General features: G+C 42.1%; 1 protein-coding gene across 1 annotated transcript in view; it reads left to right on the top strand.

Annotated features, from left to right (window-relative positions):
* SCIN (scinderin) overlaps positions 1-20,949 on the top strand; it is a 271,318-nt gene extending 250,369 nt beyond the window's left edge. Inside the window, exons 14-16 of the mRNA XM_069211821.1 lie at positions 7,391-7,468; positions 15,706-15,766; positions 19,759-20,949. Coding sequence (XP_069067922.1) covers positions 7,391-7,468; positions 15,706-15,766; positions 19,759-19,886 — 267 coding nt within the window. The 3' untranslated portion in view covers positions 19,887-20,949. The remainder of the gene's footprint in view (positions 1-7,390; positions 7,469-15,705; positions 15,767-19,758) is intronic.
* The last annotated feature ends 216 nt before the right edge of the window (positions 20,950-21,165 follow it).

The following is a 21,165-nucleotide window of genomic DNA, read 5'->3' as shown; positions in this document are numbered from 1 at the left end:
AAATGCGTGTGCCTTTTTCACTAAAAATGGTAGAATTGGCTTATACATATTGACCCATTTAATTTCCCTGTAAGTAGCTAGTAAAGTGGTACTACATGTGCGCAGGGCCTGTAAATTAAATGCAACTTGTGGGCCTGCAGCACTCATTATGCACCCACTTAAGTAGCTCTAGTTTTAAACTGCCATTTCGACCTGGCAAAATAACCCTTTTTTCAGGCATAAACCTTCCTTTTTAATGCATGCAAATCACCATTAGGTTAGGCCTGGTTGTGGAAAAACTCGTACATTAATTTTTCACTACTGGAAGGTCTACCTCTTCAAGGGCCAGATGTAGGAAACTCCAATTTTGCGTCTTGCAAATTGCGAGTCTGACCGACTCGCAATTTGCAACTAGCAAAATTGGATGCAGAAAGGTGTCTCAGACACCTTCTGAGACTCGCTATGGGGTCGCAAAGACCCACGTCATCAATATTCATGAGGTGGGTCGCAGTTTGCGACCCCATAGCGAGTCCCTGCACTCACAGAGATGGTGGCCTGCTGTAGTCAGCAGACCTCCATGTCTGTGACTGCTTTGCAAATAAAGCAGTGTTTTTTTTCATTTTGCAGCCCGATTTCCTTAAAGGAAAACGAGCTGCAAAATAAAAACTAAACCGAAACCATTTGGTTTCGTTTCTTTCAGAGCAGGCAGTGGTCCATAGGACCACTGCCTGCTCTGAAAAAATATTTTTTTCGGCATTCACAAAGGGGAAGGGGTCCCATTGGGACCCTTTGCGAATGAGTTACCACCAGTGTGACACTGGTGGTAACTGCGAGTTGGTTTGCGACCACATTCGCGGTCACAAAGCAACTCTGAGTTGCGATGCGGTCACAAATAGGAAGGGAACACCCCTTCCTATTTGCGAGTCGCATTCCCAAATTGCGAGTCGGTACCGACTCGCAATTTGGGAATGAGCATCGCGTTCGGCCGTTTGCATGCCGCAAACTGCGATTTTTGCAGTTTGCGACATGCAAACGGCTTCGTACATCTGGCCCCAATAGGATAACATTGGAGTTAACGTATTACATTTAATAAATTGTAATTTTGAAATGGTAACAGGCAGCACGTTCAAGTTTGGTGTCTTTGGAATCGTAATGAAAAATCCTAACTCATGGTGAAAGCCACACACAATAGAGAGCTTAGGTGTGCCTGGATGAGCTATTTCTGGCAATATGGGAGACAGGAGCCTGGCACAGCCCCACTTACACTTCGATGGATTGTGTCCTGCCTCACCTAAAGGGCTGCATACCCTCTGTAGTAAGTCCGGAGGAAGGCAAGGAAATCAGGGCACATGTGCACTTCAAAGGCATGCCTCTAGAAGCTTCTCAACACTTCAAAGGCACATTTTGGTATAAATATTGGCCCTTAGACACCAACTCTTGAGCACCCTTCTGGGCCTGCTGCCTGTGCTGCTGAAAGGACTACCACTCTGCCGGACTGCTGCCATGCTGTGCTGACCTGCTGCCTTCTGCCCTCTTGTGTGGGTGAGAAAGACTGGCTCTCCAACATTTCAACCCAGGATCACCAGAGTGACTCCAAAGGCTAGTTGGCTGGTCTTCTGAATTGAGGCTCAGGGGCAGAAGTCTCCAACAACTGTGAGCCCAGCACCTGAATTCTGCAGTCTGTGAGCTTAGCCTTTCAAGTAGTGCTCCCTCAGTCCCGGACATTCAGAAGTAGGCCTAAGGTGTTCTGCCAGCCTCTGTGGATCCAGGGAAACTGATGCATCTCTTCTGCTGTGTAGCACAAGCCAAAACAGAACTGACATATCACCCCTGCCATGTGGATCGGTACCACTTCCAAGACCCGCATCACATTGCAGCCTATCACCCCAATAAAAGCGCCACTGCGCAATGCATCCTCAACACAGGCCCTCTCATCTCTCATGAATGGCAGCCTTAATGGTGATGCTGTAGTTCTCGTTGCATCCCTCACAGCGCCTCTGAAACAATGTATTGCACAGACTACTCAACACATCCTCAATGCCAGACTTCACATCGCAAGCCCTCATTGACAGGATCATCGATGATGTTGCAGGACCTCACACAGGAGGCCCGTCGGATCTCGGAGCTGATGCATGCATTGCTTCAGCTTCAGCTGTGCAATGCATCTTCAACATGGATCCTCGCAATGATCAGCAAGCCAGGATTTAAGGTATTTTGTTCAGCAGTCCTCACTGTATCACTTTACCCGGCCCACTCTCCATCACAGTCGGCCTGAACTTGTGACTTTCACTATGTGCTTTTTGGTGCTATTTGTACTGAAATTCTTAAACCTGCATATCTCCAGTTCTACTGATTGGATTTGTGTTGTTTTCATCTTCTTTTATTTAGTAAAAATAGCTTTATTCTTCTAACTGTGTGTGTAATCCTTCTTGTGTGTTCTTCACTTTATTACTGTTTGAATGTTGCACAAATACTTTACACATTGCCACTAAATTAAGCCTGACTGCTAAGTGCCAAATACCAGACGGCTGAGCACACGTTCATTTAATAGTAGCTTGTCACTCACCCTGACAAGGATTGTGTTTGCCGCTTGACCAGGTTTCCCCGTCCAGTCAACATCCAAAATCCAATTTCTTACAATGTTCATCCTGAAGTGAGTGATAAAATTGAGCACCAAGACGAGAGCACATTCATCAGTCAGCACTACTGCAGTATCTCCCATCTAAAGCATGCTTCCCAGATTCACAGCAACCTGTCTCACCACCTCATTGGAATAAACAGGCACTGTCTTGTCCACATCCTAAGCCCATGATACAAATCCTCTACTTTCTGCTTCCTATCTCTGCATGCACTACACATAGGACTTCCTCATTGAATCTTGTGCTGTGGGAGAGACAAATGCTGCAGGGCTGGGGCTATAGCAAGCCATCCATGAGCAATGCACTTAAGCATCGAGATAACACTTCAATAGGCACTGTGTACAAATGGAGTCTAAAAAGTGAGGTGGCACCCAGTGAGACAGCCTGTGTTTCGCTGCCACTGCTGGTTTTGCCCTGAGTCGTGCTGAGTAGTACTGTGTCACTCTACAACTCCAGACAGCAGCTGTTGCCGATAATACCTGGGGAAACTCCCCTAACACTTCATATTGTTACTGACATGAGCTGGAACACATCAATATTAAATATCATATCTGCTTTTCATTATTCTTATTATTCCTCCTCTTCTTCTTTTTTCTCACTCCTTGTTCTGTACTCCTGTTCTCATTTCCCATCTCCACCACCTGTGTTGCTCCACATCTTCCCCCTTATTCTTTTACCTTCTTCTTTCCATTGTCAGCTCTATTTTTTCATTTTCCGCTTCTCTGTTGTGCCATCCCTCTGATTATTCTTCCCCACTTTTCTATTTTCTTACATCTCTCTTTCCCTTCTACTCTATTATTGCTCCCATTTCAAACCATTTCTCCCCATAGCCCTCTCTTTTCCACCTCATCTCCATGTTCTTTGTAATGCATCTTCCAATTCTATTAACTTATGCAATTCCCCTTCCCTGCTTCCTCATTCTCTCTTCTTGTATCTTGTTTTTTCTCTTTTCTCTTCTGTACCACCTCCGCTGCTCCATGCTCTCTTCCCCCATCTGTCACTTGCAGTGTCCCTGCTTGATAGCAGTGATTTATCAGTGATTTATGTACCTTCCTATCTCCCCTCAAATTTCTTTGCATTGGGGCAGAGCAAGGAACTTTGAACTGTGGCCCCAGTCAGAACAGCCCTTTCAAAACTCACCAGCCTAGTGTGCTGTATGATCAAGCCTTAGGCCACTCTACATCACAGCCTCAGCTCTTCATAAAAGACCAAGGCCCATATTTATGAAAAATGGCGCACAACTACGCTAACGCCATTCTCTAATGTAATCCATGCTCCGTATTTATTAAATGGCACACAATGGTGCTAAGGAATGGCTAGTGTCTCAAGAAAAGATGGTGTTGGAGAAATGGCGCTAGTGGGTCAAGAATGGTTAGTGGCAAAATATCTGCCGCTAGTCAGCCTAGCATCATTTTCTGACACACAAGCAGCCGAAAATGACTCCTGTCTAAGTATAGATAGGAAGGTGGAAGGTAACGCCTACCTTGCATCTCAGTGACGCAAGGTGGGTTGGCACTTCCTAGAAATGGCGAAAACTCTAACATTTTGACGCTAGACGGGTCTAGTGTCAAAATATGGAGTTAAGTTAGCGCTGTTTTAGCTTCAAAATTAATTTTGTTAAGGCAACGCTAACCTTCCATAAATATGGGCATGGTTTAGAGTTTGGCAATGGGGTTACTCCATCACAAACATGACGGATATCCCGTTCACCATGTTACGATCCCATTATTTCCTATTGGAATTGTAATACTGCCAATGGGATATCCGTAACGTTTATGGTGGAGAAACCTGTGTGCCAAAAAAGTCCCTTAGCCTTCTCTGCTACCCTTTGGCATAATAGTCCTGTATTTCTCATCCCCTGCTAGTCCAAAAACATTTGTACATTATTAAAGGGTCAGGAATGGTGCTTTAAGTGGACATATAGGGCCATATTTATACTTTTTGACGCAAAACTGCGCTAACGCAGTTTTGCGCCAAAAATATTAGCGCCGGCTAACGCCATTCTGAAGCACCATGCGGGCGCCGTATTTATTCAATGACGTTAGCCGGCGTTAGCTGCCGGCGCTGTCTGGTGTGCGTTAAAAAAAACGACGTACACCAGGCAGCGCCGGCGTAGGGGGAAAATGGCGTATGGGCGTCCACAAATGGTGCAAGTCAGGCTGAGGCAAAAAAATCGCCACAACCCGATTTGCGCCATTTTTTTATGACGCCCATCCCCCATTGAAATGACTCCTGTCTTAGCAAAGACAGGAGTCATGCCCCCTTGCCCAATGGCCATGCCCAGGTGACTTCTGTCCCCTGGGCATGGTCATTGGGCATAGTGGCATGTAGGGGGGCACAAATCAGGCCCCCCTATGCCACAAAAAAAAATTCAAAAAAATACTTACCTGGACTTACCTTAATGTCCCTGGGGTGGGTCCCTCCATCCTTGGGTGTCCTCCTGGGGTGGTCAAGGGTGGCAGGGGGTGTCCCTGGGGGCAGGGGAGGGCACCTCTGGGCTCATTCTGAGCCCACAGGTCCCTTAACGCCTGCCCTGACCCAGGCGCTAAAATCCGGCGCTAATGCGGGTTTTTTAGACCCGCCCACTCCCGGGCGTCATTTTTGCCCGGGAGTATAAATACGACGCATATGCATCGGAGTCATTTTTTAAGATGGGAACGCCTACCTTGCATATCATTAACGCAAGGAAGGTGTTCACGCAAAAAAATGACGCTAACTCCATGAACTTTGGCGAAAAAAACGCGTCTAACGCCAAAGTATAAATATGGAGTTAGTTTTGCGTCGAATTTGCATCGAAAAAAACGACGCAAATTCGGCACAAACGGAGTATAAATATGCCCTATAGAATCCCAAGTGCTCAATGCCCACAAGTAATTGTTTGTTACTGACAAGTGCCAGTACTCTCCCATTAAAAGTATTGCACCAGTGATGCAAAATGCTGGTACTTTCTGATTAAAAGTACCTAATGTATACAAAAATACTTGATTATGTTCAGATTCAGGAGGGTCCTGGCTTGGTATTTCGGGCTGGACTGTTTCCAGTGGTGCAGGGTCAAGACTGATTTGCATATAGGTGAGACCAAACTTAGGTGGCATGGTGCACGAAATGACGATGGATTGGGATGCAGCCCGAGTATTTACCAGTGGCCATGATTAATTCAAGCATTCTATCCATCACATTGTTTTGTACACTTTAGTGTGCCACCCTACTTGGGATGAGAATGCCCAGGCATGAATCCCTTGCATACTGTGTCACTGGAACAAATATTTACCTGGCTGATGACCCCGAAGTAGGGCGAAACGGATCTTGGGATGCTTGTGTTCCGATTCAGGAACAAACCATACTTGGCAATTCAGGTTGAACTTTTCCCATTGGAGTAGGGTTAGGACTGATTTGCTTATACCTCGGTACAAACTGAAGTGGCATGGTGTGCAAGTAATTACCAGTGGCTGAGATTAGTTCAAGCATTCCATCCATCACTTTTTTGTATACTTTAGTGGTGCTCAGTACCTGACAGTACCTGCCCATTTAGAGCACTGGTTGGGAGACCACACAATGCGGCCTGGAGATTATTGTTCTTGTCGACCCCCAGCTCGTGGCTCCAGAGCCGGTAGACCATTCTTGCACTGGGAATCCATGTCTTTACTGTGTTTTCCCTCGCTGAACTGCCTTTATTTAGCAGAAGAAAGACCTTGCATTGCTCCACTCTGTAATCCTTTGCGCTACCTTATGCCTGCGCCAGGCATAATGTATGCAAAGGGGGTGTTCCCCCCTTAGGGGATCTGAAAAAATGGCATAAGGAAATCTATGAGATTTCCTTACACCATTTTTTAGGACACTTTTAACGACTGCTTCCGAGCAGGTGTAAAAGGGGGCTTCCATTCTTTAGAATGGAACCCTATGTACTCTGCAGGAGTAGCGCCAATATTTTGGCGCTACTCCTGCAGAGTACATCAATAGCGTCATGAGCAATGACGCTATTGCCCCCTACCCTGCGCCATGGTGAGCCGTATTTCAAATACAGCGCACATATGTTGGCGGTAGGGGGATGCTAAAGAGCACAAGGAAAGGGGTATGGCACTCAGTGCATCGCCACTTTCCATAAATCTACCCCGAAGTGCATTTATGAGTGTGCTGCTATGAACTACTGCATGTGGCCAGCAGGTCAGGGCATGTGAAAATACTATGGGCCTGATTACAATTTTGGCGGAGGGGGGTTAATCCGTCCCAAATGTGACGGTTATCCCGCCCGCCATATCACAAGTCCATTATATCCTATGGAATTCGTAATCCGGTGGGTGGGATATCCGTCACATTTGGGACGGATTAACCCCCTTCGCCAAAGTTGTAATCAGGCCCTATATCCTTGCACATGCTAGTGGCAACTTGGGTGCTTATTCTGCTTGTTATTAGACAAATCGAGCGCAGTAAGTCTGTCCAAAAACTGAAAATGCCAGCCACCATATTGGCTTTGAAAATGCTTGTTGCATTTCAAGTCACGAATAGTGTTTTAATAGTGTTCAAAATGAATGCACTCCAGTTGCATCCTCAGTTGTACAACAAACGGTTGTGTCAAATAATCATCTTATCGTCTAATAGCTTGCATTTAAAGCGTTTTCACCAGTATTAGAGGCCAGTTCCCTGCACACCACACCAGAAAATCGATAACCTGACAGGGAGGTAGTTTGCTGACTAGTCACAATCATCCTTTTGTATTTTTATGTTTTTGTTATTGGTGATAACTATATTTATGTATTTGTTTATTTCTAAAGATTGAAGAGGTTCCAGGAGAGTTCACACAGGACGACCTCGCAGAAGATGACGTCATGTTGCTTGATACATGGGAACAGGTAGGAAATGTATTTCTTGTGTCTTGTCAATCTAATAACAACAGTTCGATGATTTTCGAGCTCTGCACACCATGTTAATATCCTTCTTTACTCTCAATTTTATTTGCTGGTCTAATTAAGTATGGACGTTTTGAGCAACTGAATATGACAAATATACTGAGCACACATCTGATCTGATTTATTCAACTAGTAACTATTTCCATGTGAAATTTGCATTGGCACCGCATAATCTTACATAATTTAGGTAATGTTGCATTACTTTTGTTATGTAAAATTTACCGAAATCGTGCTACTATGCCACATCGTTATTTGGGGTAAAAAAAAAATATTAGCACGAGCACACGAAAAAAGTGCGAAGGACACAATGTAAGTGACTTTTGTTTGTGTTTTTTTGTGCTTTTAAATGCGTAAAATGCATCCTTGCCACACATTGTCATGCAACGATATAGCACCAAATCGTAGTTTTACCCGTAATTTACCAGAATATCCTTAAAATTGTCAAATAATTACGCAAACTAAGCACATTTCTCACACCGGTACTGATAACCTAAATGTAGACTTTGTTTTGTTATGTTGACATATTAATGCTATTAGTGCAGGGATTGTTCATTATTAGTTGTTAATGAAGTGTTTCATCTGAGCAAGTGCGTGTCACAATTATCAAAGGCTTCCTATACATATGAAAAATGGCAGTAAGGGTGTTCAACAACTTTATACAGAGCAAAGTGTTCAATAGTTCTTGATTATTGGCTTAAAAGTGGTTTGAGGAGCATCTCACTTACCCAAACCTACGGCATCGGATATTTTTTCTAGTAATTGTGATGTTGGGGCCCTAGGCCCTCATACTAGTAAACGATGTGACGCAGACACAGTGGTAGGGTTCTACAAACTGGCCAATGGCCCTTTTTATTGGCAGGGTCACCTGACTGGTGACGCCTGTGTTGGGTGGGTGTGGGGGGTGTATATGTAAGGCCAGCCCTCAGCCGAGTGGCTGGTAAAACACTAGAATGTGTCCAGCAGGACACTACTGTAATTACTACGTGCGACGGTTTCCCGCAAATTAGCTGTATTTCTTATTTCTTTGTGACTTTGAAATTGGATGGGTGTTGGCAATTGTTTTCCTCTCAACAGCTTAAAGGTGACTAGAGTCTTGGGCCCAGATTTATGAGGGCCTAGTGCCTTCCAATGCCACATTAGCGTCATTTTTTAAACGTTAATGTGGGGTTTGAAGGGCAAAAACGCTGCACCATATTACAAAGTGACGCAATGCTTGCTTCGCGCCACTTTGTAAACCCTTGCACCACATTATGCCTGTGCCAGGTATAATGTATGCATGGGGGCGTTCCAGCACTAGAGAGGCTGTGAAAATGGCACAAAGGAATCAATTTGATTCCATTGCGCCATTTTTATCAGCATTTTTTAATGCCTGCTAAGTGCAGGCGTTAAAAAGAGGCTGCCATTGTGTTCAATGGGCCTCTGGGTGCTTTGCAGATTAGCTCAAAATTTATGACGTTAGTTCTGCAAAGCGCCCGACTAGCGTAAAGAATTATGACACTAGTCCCCCTGACTACCACCATGGTGCGCCGTATTTTAAATACAGCACACACATGGGGGCGTTAGAGGGGGAGCTAAGGGGCGCAAGACAAGTGGCGCTGCACTATGTGCAGTGCTACTTTTCATAACTCTGCCCCTGGGTTTAACATGAAAACTAAAATGCAGAAATCTTCATAAGATGTGCTTGGTAAGCACAGTATTCAGAAGAATTACAGGACATTTATGAGAAAAACTTTAAAGGTAGATTTCTGGGCCCTCCAATTAAAAGTCCACACCAATATGTAGTACCAACCTAGACCGAGAGGAAACCCCATTGTAAATTCCCTGTATCCCTGGGGTGAAACTGTAAACTTAAGTTTTTAAGATTACGGATGGGCCTCTTTGATGTGGGAGAAGTGGCTCAAAAATGGAGACATGCAAGTAAATATAATTCCTGTCGTTTCTGTCCATTTCTGTGGGAATCGCTGTCCCATGTACTGTAACCTTTCTGCTTTTTTGAATGGGAAAGATGTCTCTGGGTAAAGCCTATATTTAAGGAACCGCAGGTGAGTAGCTGTCACCGGGCTGTTCATGAATGCTTCCAGGGCACCGATAGCAGGTTTACTGCCCAATTTGTGAAATTCATAGACCCGGTTAAAGAGAAACTTAACTGCCAAAAATCTCTGGAAGAACTGAATTGCTTTCCATAATTTCAAATTTTACACTGGTCACGAGAATATGCATCGTAAAATCCATTTGCCCACATGCCCATCTTTATACATATCGGCTCACTATAAATTGGGCACTTGAATTGCAAAAATGTTCACACCTTTTCTGACAATCACCTCCCAATACATCATGATATGTCATTTGTGAGCAAATTATTTTAATCTGGGTATTTTAACAAATTTCTTATTCTTTTATGACTGCTCCAGGATTAATTGTACTGTATTTTTATGCAATGGTTTTTAATAACTAAACATATATTTATTTAATAAATTAACCTGAAATCAATTCGTGAAATGACCTCTAACATAGATAAGACTTAACATTGGCCTAAGGTCAAGATATTATCAAATACTAACTAGCACCCTATTTTAAATTGTTTGGTGGGGGCGCAGTTATGTGCTCATATTTGGTACTTATACAGTGTATGCATGTTGCTGGTGAAGCTCTATACAGAGTCTGGGTGGTTCATAACGGGGCCTGGCCTAGTCAGGTTATCTTCCCAACTTGGCGGTGAAAACTTTCAATTTGGTACACTTTTCTGCCTCAAATGCACCTAGCATAGCCTAGTTCCATGTCACTATTGAGCCAAGATGCTGCATCCCTACTTTGAATGTAGATGGTCTTAATTATAGTCTCAAGTGTGTTTACATTTTCAAAGTGACCCTCCTCTGACTGAGGAGATATCAGTACCATATTGTATACCATACAGATGTTTTGAAGAGTTCCTGAGGTGTGGAAATTCGTTTGCATAAACAATCCCCACTTGAGGAACCCCACCTCCACACTTATAGTTTGGAATGCTATGTTTTGATAAAATTCAGATTCGAAGGTCAATATTGGGTGAGCGTAAAAAAAAATCCTGCTTTTTCATGCAGTACTCTGTTGAGATTAAATGATTCCAAGATGCGTACACTTTATGGTTTTATGGTGATTAAGGTGACTTTAATGCAATTATGGAGAAAGGAGTTGATGTCTACTGTTCTTACCCGGTTGAGACCCTGAGAAACACCATACTATTATTTGTGACCTCTATTGGACTGTGCAATGCACGGTGGGCTTATAAAGCACTGGATAATTCTACATGTTTTAGCTTGCTACACACAGGTCTCTCTCCTGAATTGATTATTTCTTCAATCCCATCACTGACCTGGCATGGGTCACGGGTTTGTTCATCTTTCTTTGAGGTATCATCAGCCATTACCCTCTTGAGATATTGGTCGGCATTGCCCGTACAGTATCACATGGTGTTTGGTGACTAAAGGCATCATGGCTGGTGGATGCTGATTTCACTACTTATCTTCAGGAAAAGACATATGAATGCTTTCAGATAAACAACAACTTGGTTTCCTCCCCAGCACGCTGAGTGAAGCAAACAGATGCATGATCTGGGGAACGGCAATGGCTTTCTTAGGAGGTGGGAACGAGCAAGTAAACATAGTATAATTGCACTGCAAATAAGAATCATGACTGTAAAGCAGGAATTTACAAACTTGAACACACCACAACTGCTCAGTAACTAGAGACGGCCAGACTAGAGCCTAAGCACTTGGCACTCAACAGCAGTGGCAGCTGGCAGCAAAATAAATTGGAGAGGCACAAAAAACTACAACATTCACACTTATTATAACATACACACATAACATAACATACACAAATAACATATACACATAACATGCACACCAATATAAATATTTTTAAAAAAACACTTGCCTTACTCACTTGTCCGCCCTGCCCTCACACTTCATTTGCTGGCAGAAAGCATCAGAAATAAAATGGTAATAAAATCATTTTTTTATGCTTTCTGCACAGCAGTGCAGAGGGCATAGCTCCTCCGCTTCCACGGAGGAACCGCCACTGCTCAACAGACCTCGGATAGTTCAGACAGTGTCCCAGAAGTGTAAGCTTCAATAGTGGCTTGCTAAGGGAGAGCAGACTTCTAATACGGTCACCGAAGAGCAGGATGCCTTTAGAGTAGTACCAATCGGTACACTTGTAATTGCAACCGCATTTACAGACTACTACCAATTGATGTATGCCAGCAGACGTGTGCCCACTCAAGAGACTACTGATCACTTTAGGTGAGACATGCAGCTCTAGGCATTGTTGGCCCTGTACCAGGAGTTCCTGGAACTTCCTCTATCTGAGGAAAATATTACTGAGGGACTAAGCATCATGCATTCGGGAAGAACCCCCACACCTAAAAGCTTGGCTAGGCAGCTCTTTAATAGACTTGCACTCTTCTCAGCCTTCACCTATTTAATATGTTTAACAACTCCCTACATACTGGCTTCTTCCCAGGGACCTGCAGAGCATCACTATCTGGGTTATCCTCAAGGTGAGTGACTGCCTGAGTGATGTGCATCATACCAATCCTTTTTGCCTATGAATGCGAAGACTAAGATTTTGACTCAGATCTTGGCAAAGGATGGATAAGGTGATTTCCTACCCCCTCAATTCAGACTTATATGGTATGTTGATAAGTAGAATCCCACACCACTACCGGAGGAATATAAAGACCACCCTGGACAAGCACACAAACCCACATCACCTTCGCAAGTGCTGTGCCATTACAGCTTATCATTTGGAATGCCCTTGTGTGGTACATGCCTTGTTAAATAATACAGACTCAAACTGTTCATTATATTGCTGTGTATTTACTCTTCCTAGTAACTTTGATGTATACCTTATTTCTCCCCATTAGTTGCACATGAAAGGTACTAGTTGTTAGCCTTTTATTGAGTAATAATTTGTTCCATAATGCAACAGACAGAATCACTATATCATTTATAGAAGTACCATGATACAAAGGAAAAACGGGATGGGGCCAGGAATTGATGAGCTACCCTGGTTGGAAATTAGAAATTTGAGAGGTCTGCAAAAGGAATGTTGTATACTAGAAGCGAACTGGGAGAACTAGAAGGCTGTAGGAAGAGCAAGCAGAACAGATAGACTTCAGAGACTAGAAGAGTATTATACAATGTGCAAACTTGAAGGTGAGCAAGAAGACTAATGGAGGGCAGCCATAGTTTGATAATTCAAGAATGGGGGTTGGAGTTTGCCACAACACTAAAGAAGGACAGACATACTGAGGATACAATGGACACAATGGAGTATGAACTTGCTTTTGGGTGATGGGAAGAGGTCAGCACACCAAAGAGAGCATGCAAACTCAGAGAACAGGCAGTTTGTTTGGGAGAAGACAATAAGCAGATCAGGTCCCTTGCTGGCAGTAAGGACTCTAATGTGCTGGTACGATTTTCAAAAAGCTACACTGCAACCCTTCTGAGCAATGCTTGCACCTGTTTATACTTATAGCAGACATGCAGGGAAATACCAATTTTGACAGCATTATCACCCAACTTTTTTGACTTTGAACCTCTCACTAATGAAGTCTCACTCACTGAAAGTGAGACTCAGTGACTGCATATACATGATTATCTGTAGTTGACTTTTTAGGGCCACTCAGGAAATGTGAGGCCCATGCATCAGGTCATATGTAGTAAAATTCTAACACTGAATTGTGTAGTCCTTTGACTGTTGGCATCCCACCCTTGCCAATGGCAGACTGACATGCAGCGTCATAGCTTTTTGACAAAGTTCACTGCCATTCTCTTTCTGTCACTTCATGCACAAACTGTGTGATAGTGGAAAGCACATCACCACAACTTTTGCTCTTTGCTCATCAACCAAGGAGAGATGGTCCACCTCATTTTGAGGAGTGTTCTTTTGAACTATATATGCTCTCCAGACTTAAGAGAATTCCATTTACCTTACAATTACTCACTGGTAAACTTGCCACCTTATCAGGTAGTAACCCTCTCAGTCCATTGAAATCGGAGTATTTGTATCATGTAATGTATCATACACTAAGCTCCCTTGGAGTCATACTCCCAACCTTCTTTATTTTAGCAGAATCCACTTGCGTTGTTCCTGAAGCCAAACACTGAACGCCCTTTTAAACAAGCACGTCAACATAGCAAAGGCTCCAGTGATGTGATTAGGGAAAAAGGTTGTCCTATGCATATGTCAGGAACACGGCTACGCTGGATGCTTAGGAAAAACTACCATATACATCAGAAGAGATAAAAAGCTTAGAATTGTCCGCAGGCATGTGTATACACAAGCATTATTCTTCTGTTTCCCTTTAAAGGCCTTTCTTTTCTTTTTCTTCCAACATCTGGTTATTGTTGAAGATTGTTGTCAATTGACTGAAATTGCATTGCCTGTATTGGCTAAAATTGCATCCTCTTGACCGAAAACAATGCACGTTGCTGTACTCATTTTTACGGCTCGGCCTTAGTTCTTCACATACTCTATTGGATGCAGACATTGGATGACTATTTTAATCTAATCTCCAGTAGCGCACACCTAACAAATAATTTCAAATTTGTATTCTGGTGTAGCTCTCCTGTCAGGACCCTACCCTCAAATATTGAAGAAAGCTTCACATTTTTTTCCTTTACTTTTTGCATTAGCAAGACCATTTCTAGTTAATTTTCTTGCGGCTTTATGAATTTTTTGTACATTACTTGTACACGCCTTCTGTGAGCTCCACCCTGCACGAGCGGAAGAGGAGGTTCATTGTACTGAAAAGAATGCCCACACACACAATCCGGGTACACCTGTTTTCGTGAGTCACCATCCATAGGTAGATTTTCTGAAGCACCACCACAACACGCATGAGTGTCCACCCTGTTGTAGCCTATCATCACCAATCACATATATTGGGTAACTTTTAAGTACTCATTAAGTAAAACAGATAGATTCTCCTAAGAGATGGTGAGGTGAAGTTCTTCATTATCTATTAGCTAGAAAGGGTATGGTAGGTAGTATTTGAACAGATACAGACACTGACCCATATTAAGCAGAAGAAAAATTCCTTGTTCTCCGTTGCACCCATCACAATACCGTCTCTGGTACTTTTCAGTCAATTTTCTCTCTTACAACAGAACAATAGGAGATATGTATGCATACTTAAGGATTAAAAACTTACATAAGGGAGTAGATTAATAACAATTAAACACTTAGGGCCTCATTTAGGGGTTGGTGGAGCTGAGAATCCCATTGCAAATTGGCAGGGATCCCGCTCACCACACCCGTTGCTTTCCCATGGAAGTTAGATGTAGAGAAACTGAGATGTTTCCAGATACAAAGCCTTAGCCAACTCTACTGTCAGTAACTTTTGTTCAAGAGGTCAGTCCGCAACAGGAATGAGGCTACTTCTTGGCAAAGAAATAGAAAAATGACCATGACATGCATTGAGAAAGCTCCCTGTATGCAATTGGCAATGTTTTTTCTTTCTTCAGAAACAAACCCTCGTTTTAGAGATGTATTTGGAAGAAAGAATACCCACAAATAGGGTCACAAGCTCTCCATCATTCTTTTTTGATGATTGCATGTCGGTTCTATTATAATACATAATTTCTATTGTCCACGTCGATCTAGAAGTATTTAGGTGACCAGCCATCCAGAAAGCAATTCTGGGTGGCTGACCCATACCCTTCCTCTACTCTCTCTGGATTGTAAGGAGCGTAGATTTCAAATCATGATTATGCTAAGGCATAAATGTGGAACTTTTAGTGACAATATAGTGGAAAGTAGGCATAGAAAATGTATCAGTCTTGGCATCTGTGAGAAAAAATGATATCGAAGTTACAGAAAGTAGGGAAAAATGATGATCAAGACTTTGGAAAGAGACTTCTTCACATGCTGATAAGATAGCACAGCAAGGAGAGCAGTTGTTGTTGGGGCCTGTGTATGGTTTGGAGGTCAAAGACTAGCATTTTGGCAAAGTCGATTCAGCTTTTTATCCCTCTAGGTTATTAAAGCAAGTACCAATTTGGATTGATTAATAATAACTTTTATTTAAATAAAACGTTGTATTCAAAGCCTTTTGCGTAAAAGAGATATAGAAATGACAACTTTCTTCAGAGTTTCAGAGTATATGCAAATGTGTTTTTTCCATTACATTACAGATATTTCTTTGGATTGGAAAAGATGCTAATGAAGTTGAACGTAAAGAATCTCTAAAATCTGGTAAGAAATACAGTTGGCCTACGTTATAAAAATATGTTCCATATAATAAGTGCATTGAAGGGACCATCTACTGTAGAAAAAACACCCTCTCCTTGTTCAGTCCTGCATCGCCATGCATGGACCTGGGAAACATATCAGGACTTGAGAGCTCTGCACAGCAGGAATAGGATCTCCCTGGACCTGTCCCGTGACCTTTCTAGAAGTATTCATGTAAGCTTGCAAATGGAGCAGCATTCCAGACATACTCAAGAGACCATTTGTTTCTTTTTCCTTCTTTCTTAGCCTGGAGTTTCTTTCTTCCTTCTACAATTGCTTCGTATTTTTTTCCAAATTAAGTGAACAATAGAGCACGAATGCCTTATATTCGAGGCATTGTTTGAGCACTAGTTTCAAATGTATTCAAAAAGTTGTGTGGTTAATTGAAACCTTTACAAAAACACATCAATCGTATAAAAAAAAGAAAAGGTTAAAACATTACAAATAGCAGTTTTACCATGTCGCAAATGCAGAATTTTCCATTTACATATAATATTTTTTTGCCTGACAAAGTTATATATTAAATTATTTTACAAAATGTGAGGTGAGGACTGAGATCCATAAAACTTTAGACTGAATAGAGCATCCACGTGAAAGGTTAAAATCTTGCAGTGCCATCTGTGCAATCGACAGACAGAGAGGTCATATAACTAGGGGACTTAAATATCGAAGTTGCAAATGTTAGGGGATATTTGAAACGACAGTTCTAAGATAGGAGGTGCAGTGCTGTTTAATAAACATGTATGTGCAAAGGTCACCCCAGCTGGTTCTCAGAGTTTCTTTTCTACCTTGGTTAGGAATTTCACAAAACTGCTGTTCAGTTGTGTGTCCGATGGCGTAAAGCAGGCCAGAAATCCTTGTCTGCACGTTCGACTACACCTTTGATTGCCGAGCGGAGGTAACATAGCTCCTCGCTCAGCCACTAGCTCCTTGCAGCTGCACACCAGGTGTACCATGTCCTCTTTAGCCTTTCCGCACAACCAGCAATTGGCTGTGGTGGGACTACGTTTCCAGGGATGTTGGTGCAAGAGCCGGAGTAGAGTTCACAATGGGTATCTCAGAAAACTTTCTTTTATTGAGTTAGAATAGTTTGTGTGAAAGTAGGATTGTGGTTTTCTTGTATCGTAACTGTGCAGCAGGTGCCAGCCATGGGCTTTGTCTGTCACTGCTGCCTTATCCTTAATGGACAAGAGGATTCTGGTGGTTTTGTTGTCCAGCTTTTAGGAGCAGACACGGTTTACCGATAATCCTGTAAACTAGAGATAATAACTGATTCGTTAAGGTATGCCTTGGTGGGCAAATTATTCCTAGCCGTCAATTCCAGCCATAAATGTGTGTTCAAAATATTTGGTTCTGAGTTCTTGATTTTTTGCCATGCTCCTCTTCTGGCAAAAGATTTTCCTCTGTAGACCAAATTCTAATCGCATCTGGGCTGGTGAGGTTTATTTAAGAAGGCCAAAGATCGTTCTGTATGATGCAACTATAATTCTTTCTAAAGTTGGTGAGTCTCTGCCACGTAATGGCTCGCTCTCATAGGTTATTGTTGGGATCAATTTTGCTTGCATACCCTGGAGCAGTGGTGTTGGAGTTGATCCTGCCACTTTCTTCTTAAGGTTTCTTAGGGCCAGTGCTTGTGTATTCCCATTCAGATGCAGGGCCTCCTTCTGTGAAGTAAATGAGCCTTTGCTATCTATGATGTTGCCTAAATATTTATATTCTGACACTTCTTCCAGGCTTTTGCAGGCAATGTGCCAGCTGAATGTTTTTTCTTCTCCTGCTATTCACAGCCATTGTTTGTATTTTTTCAAAGCTGATCTTTAGGCCGTGTTCTGATGAGTAATCTTGAGTGGCGTCAGGCAGGTGTTTCAAGCCGATCGGAGTGCCACTTATTAATACCAGCTCATTTGGATATAGGAGATTAGATAGTACTAATCCACCCACATTCGGGGTGTGGGAGTTGCAGTGATCCAGTTTTGTTGTTAGGTCAACTAAGAACAGATTGAAAAGTGTAGGTGCAAGGACACAGTCATGCTTCAATCCCTTAGTGGTCGGAATACATCTTGAGAGTTGTGACCCCATGCCCAGCTTGACTTACATCCATGTGTCTGTATGTAACAGAATTTGGTTTAACAGGATGATTTGATTTTCCGAGGACCATGATGTTAATTCCTCATGTATGGCACCAGTGAAGTATGTGGCCCTGTTATCAATTAAGGCCACAAACCCATAGTTTTTGCGCTGCTCTTGTTGCTGTGTTTGTGCATTGGTGCAATTACAAACCCTCCCCATGAGGAAGGGATTGCTGAATCTACTGTTACCTTCTGGAACATCAGCCCCAGTTTTTCTGACAAGGATGTGGCATCCTGTTTGAATAGTATAGGTGCAATTCTGTTAGGGCCTGGGGCCCCATCCCGGCTCCCTTTAGGTACCTGTCTTTTTATTCTCTGACTGGTTAGTATAATAGGGTCCACAGAAGGGTCTAGAGATAGCTGATCAGCTTGGACTGCACTTCCAGTTTTTTTATTGGTTAAATTATTGACAGAGTTGGGTTTCTCTAGGGGCGCTTGGTTGCAGTTGCTCCTCCTTGCAGTGGTTCAAGTGTTCATTCAGATGCTTTGCCCCAAGCTTCTTCAGTCAACTACAAGCAATCCCCTGGTGTGTCAGTCTCTGCAGTGTGTTTACTTTACACCAGTGGAGTGTATGATCATTACTTTTTATGTCTAAAAGGAGCATTGCCCAGAGTGAGTCTTTCCCTTCCCCTTTTTATTGTCCATATTAGTTTTTCCAGTGTTGCTTTGTTCCATCCCAGCTGTCACTGTAGGCTATCAGTGCACGGGCTCCAGAAGAGTTTTCCAAATGTTGAATCTATGCATCTCATACATGCCATTACCTCCTGCTGTTGTGTGAGGGTGAAAGTGAGATGATCCTGTAGGGACTCTTGCTGTGGTAAGTTTCTTCTTGTCATCAAGGTGGCAAATATGTCACCTAGTTCTTTTGTGAAGCCCTCTCATGTGGTTATATGGTTTGTAGATCTGTCTTGTTGTCTTTGCAGGAGGTCCTTGGTGGCGCTTAGTAGTCGGTCTATGGAAAAAATGTTCCATTTGCTGTTCGTAGTGTATGCCGTGCTTGCTACTTCAATATGCTGGCAGGCAACTTTGGGGCTCACTCAGGATGACGTGTAGGATCTCTCACGTCGGTGCTCACTGAAAGATTGATGAAGGATATGAATCTCCATAAGAAGTGAAGACACAAAATTTATATGATTGCCTTAATACTTGCCATTTGTTTACCCTTTGTCGCAGAAGGATTTATTCTCGGGACTTACCTTAGCTTTCCCCGCACGTCTTAATAGCTTATGTGAATCAAAGCTTTTTTTAGAGATGTTTCATTGCTGCACACGGCATTTACACATACAATCAATCAATCAGGGATTTGTAAAGCGCACTACTCACCCGTGAGGGTCTCAAGGCGCTGAGGACGGGAGGGGGAGAAGGTGGGGGGGTGAGGTGCTGCTACTGCTCGAACAGCCATCACTACATTTCACACATGTCTACTGTTATTTTTAGTTGATACACACATCATACATAAGTTAAGTTGCTGAAGCCTATAAAAATAGTGAAAGAAAAGTTCCATGACAAGCATGCTTCACAGGAAAAAAGCACTGTGAGACCTACTTTGTGCAGAACAATTCAATTGCAGTGACATTTTATGGGAACTACATCTTGTAAAACACTTTTCCAGCTCATTTTATTTGAATACTGAGCTTTGGAAAGGTGATAAATTCTGCAACTTTTCATCTTTGTTAAACTTTAGAGACAAAGTTATAAGTTCGCACAAGAAACAACAACAGCTGTTAATAGCAAAAATATAGTTAATGATATAATATTTCTGTTGTTGGAAAACTGTTTTTTTTATACTAATGTTTCATTTTTAATTAAATCTTTAACATTTTACAGCCAAGCAATATATCGAGACAGATCCTTCTGGACGAGACAAAGGAATCCCAATCATTACTGTGAAACAAGGACATGAACCATCCACATTTACAGGGTGGTTTCTGGCGTGGGACTCCAAGAAATGGTAGCAAAATATTCAGCCTTGTAGCACACTATTGTTTGCAACAAAAATAAAGAAAGAAAACGTTTTTTTTTTGCTGAGCCAAAACATTTAGAGTACTTATGCAATTTGATTATTGGTGAGAAATGTTGGTATCTAAATATCAAAGATATGAAAGATACCAGGATGTAACTAGATTATCTAGACTTCAGATGTATTTCTCTCTCACATGTTTCTGAAGAAAAGCTGAGGAAAATGTGATCAGACTTACAGAAAATAAATTAACCTCATTAGAATTAAATTTACATTTAATATGAGAAAACAACAAGCATATTTGATAAATCTTGGAAATACTTAATCTCTGGTTATATGTTTTGCAAGTACCTGCTTTTGGAACCAATTTGTTCTGCTACTGTTGTGCTACTTTCTCCTACATAGCTTGTAATCAAATATTTGTCAGCAAACAGAACGCCTATTTTGACCCTTCACCTGACTTCAGAATACCTAGCATTGTGTGTTGCATGAAAATCTGACAATTGTTTTGCAAAATGTATTGTCATAATAACAACATGCACATATCATATTTAATTGCTCACAATATACTTGTAGCATAGTGGGCAGAGGAACATGTATGAATATCAATATGAAGAAGCTAGGTTACTTGAAAGAATTCCACACAAGATAAAATGACAACCAGTGCATGTGATGTACAATATATATGGCACAATATCTCCATGTGTCTAATTCCTTTCTCCCCTGACTGGCAATGTCACACTAGTCCAATTCAGAGATGAAGAATTGCCAAACTTGTTGGTTTAAAGTAGAAAGATGGGATAAGGCAGTATTTCCTCATGAAGCTCTACAGCACTGTAAAGTGTTTATTCAAATTATCAGGCAAACGTTACATTTACATGAAAGAGATTGTGCAATTTTTTATCAAGAGTCAAACCAATTCACAACCTGGATAAAATTGGTAAACAACTTGTTTAACAGTGTAAGTTTCCTATTCCATGATACACCAATGTTAATAGTATTGTAGGTTCAAAGACACATGGAAGACATTTAAAGAAATAAAAGCACTTACAAATTTTGTTGATTTGTTGATTATTATGATGTCTGAGCATGTTTATGATTTCTCTCAATCAATCAATTAGGAATTTGTAAAGCGCACTACTCACCCATGGGGGTCTCAAGGCGCTGAGGTGGGGGGAGAAGGGGTAGAGGTGCTGCTACTGCTCAAACAGCCAGGTCTTGAGAAGTTTGATGTCCTGGAAAGTCTAAGTACAAAATCCAAAATATTTGGAATA

This window comes from Pleurodeles waltl, chromosome 10, assembly GCF_031143425.1.
Source record: "Pleurodeles waltl isolate 20211129_DDA chromosome 10, aPleWal1.hap1.20221129, whole genome shotgun sequence".
In the NCBI taxonomy this organism is placed as follows: domain Eukaryota; kingdom Metazoa; phylum Chordata; class Amphibia; order Caudata; family Salamandridae; genus Pleurodeles; species Pleurodeles waltl.
Note: the sequence above shows the minus strand (reverse complement) of the source record. Positions and strands in the feature narration are given on the sequence as shown.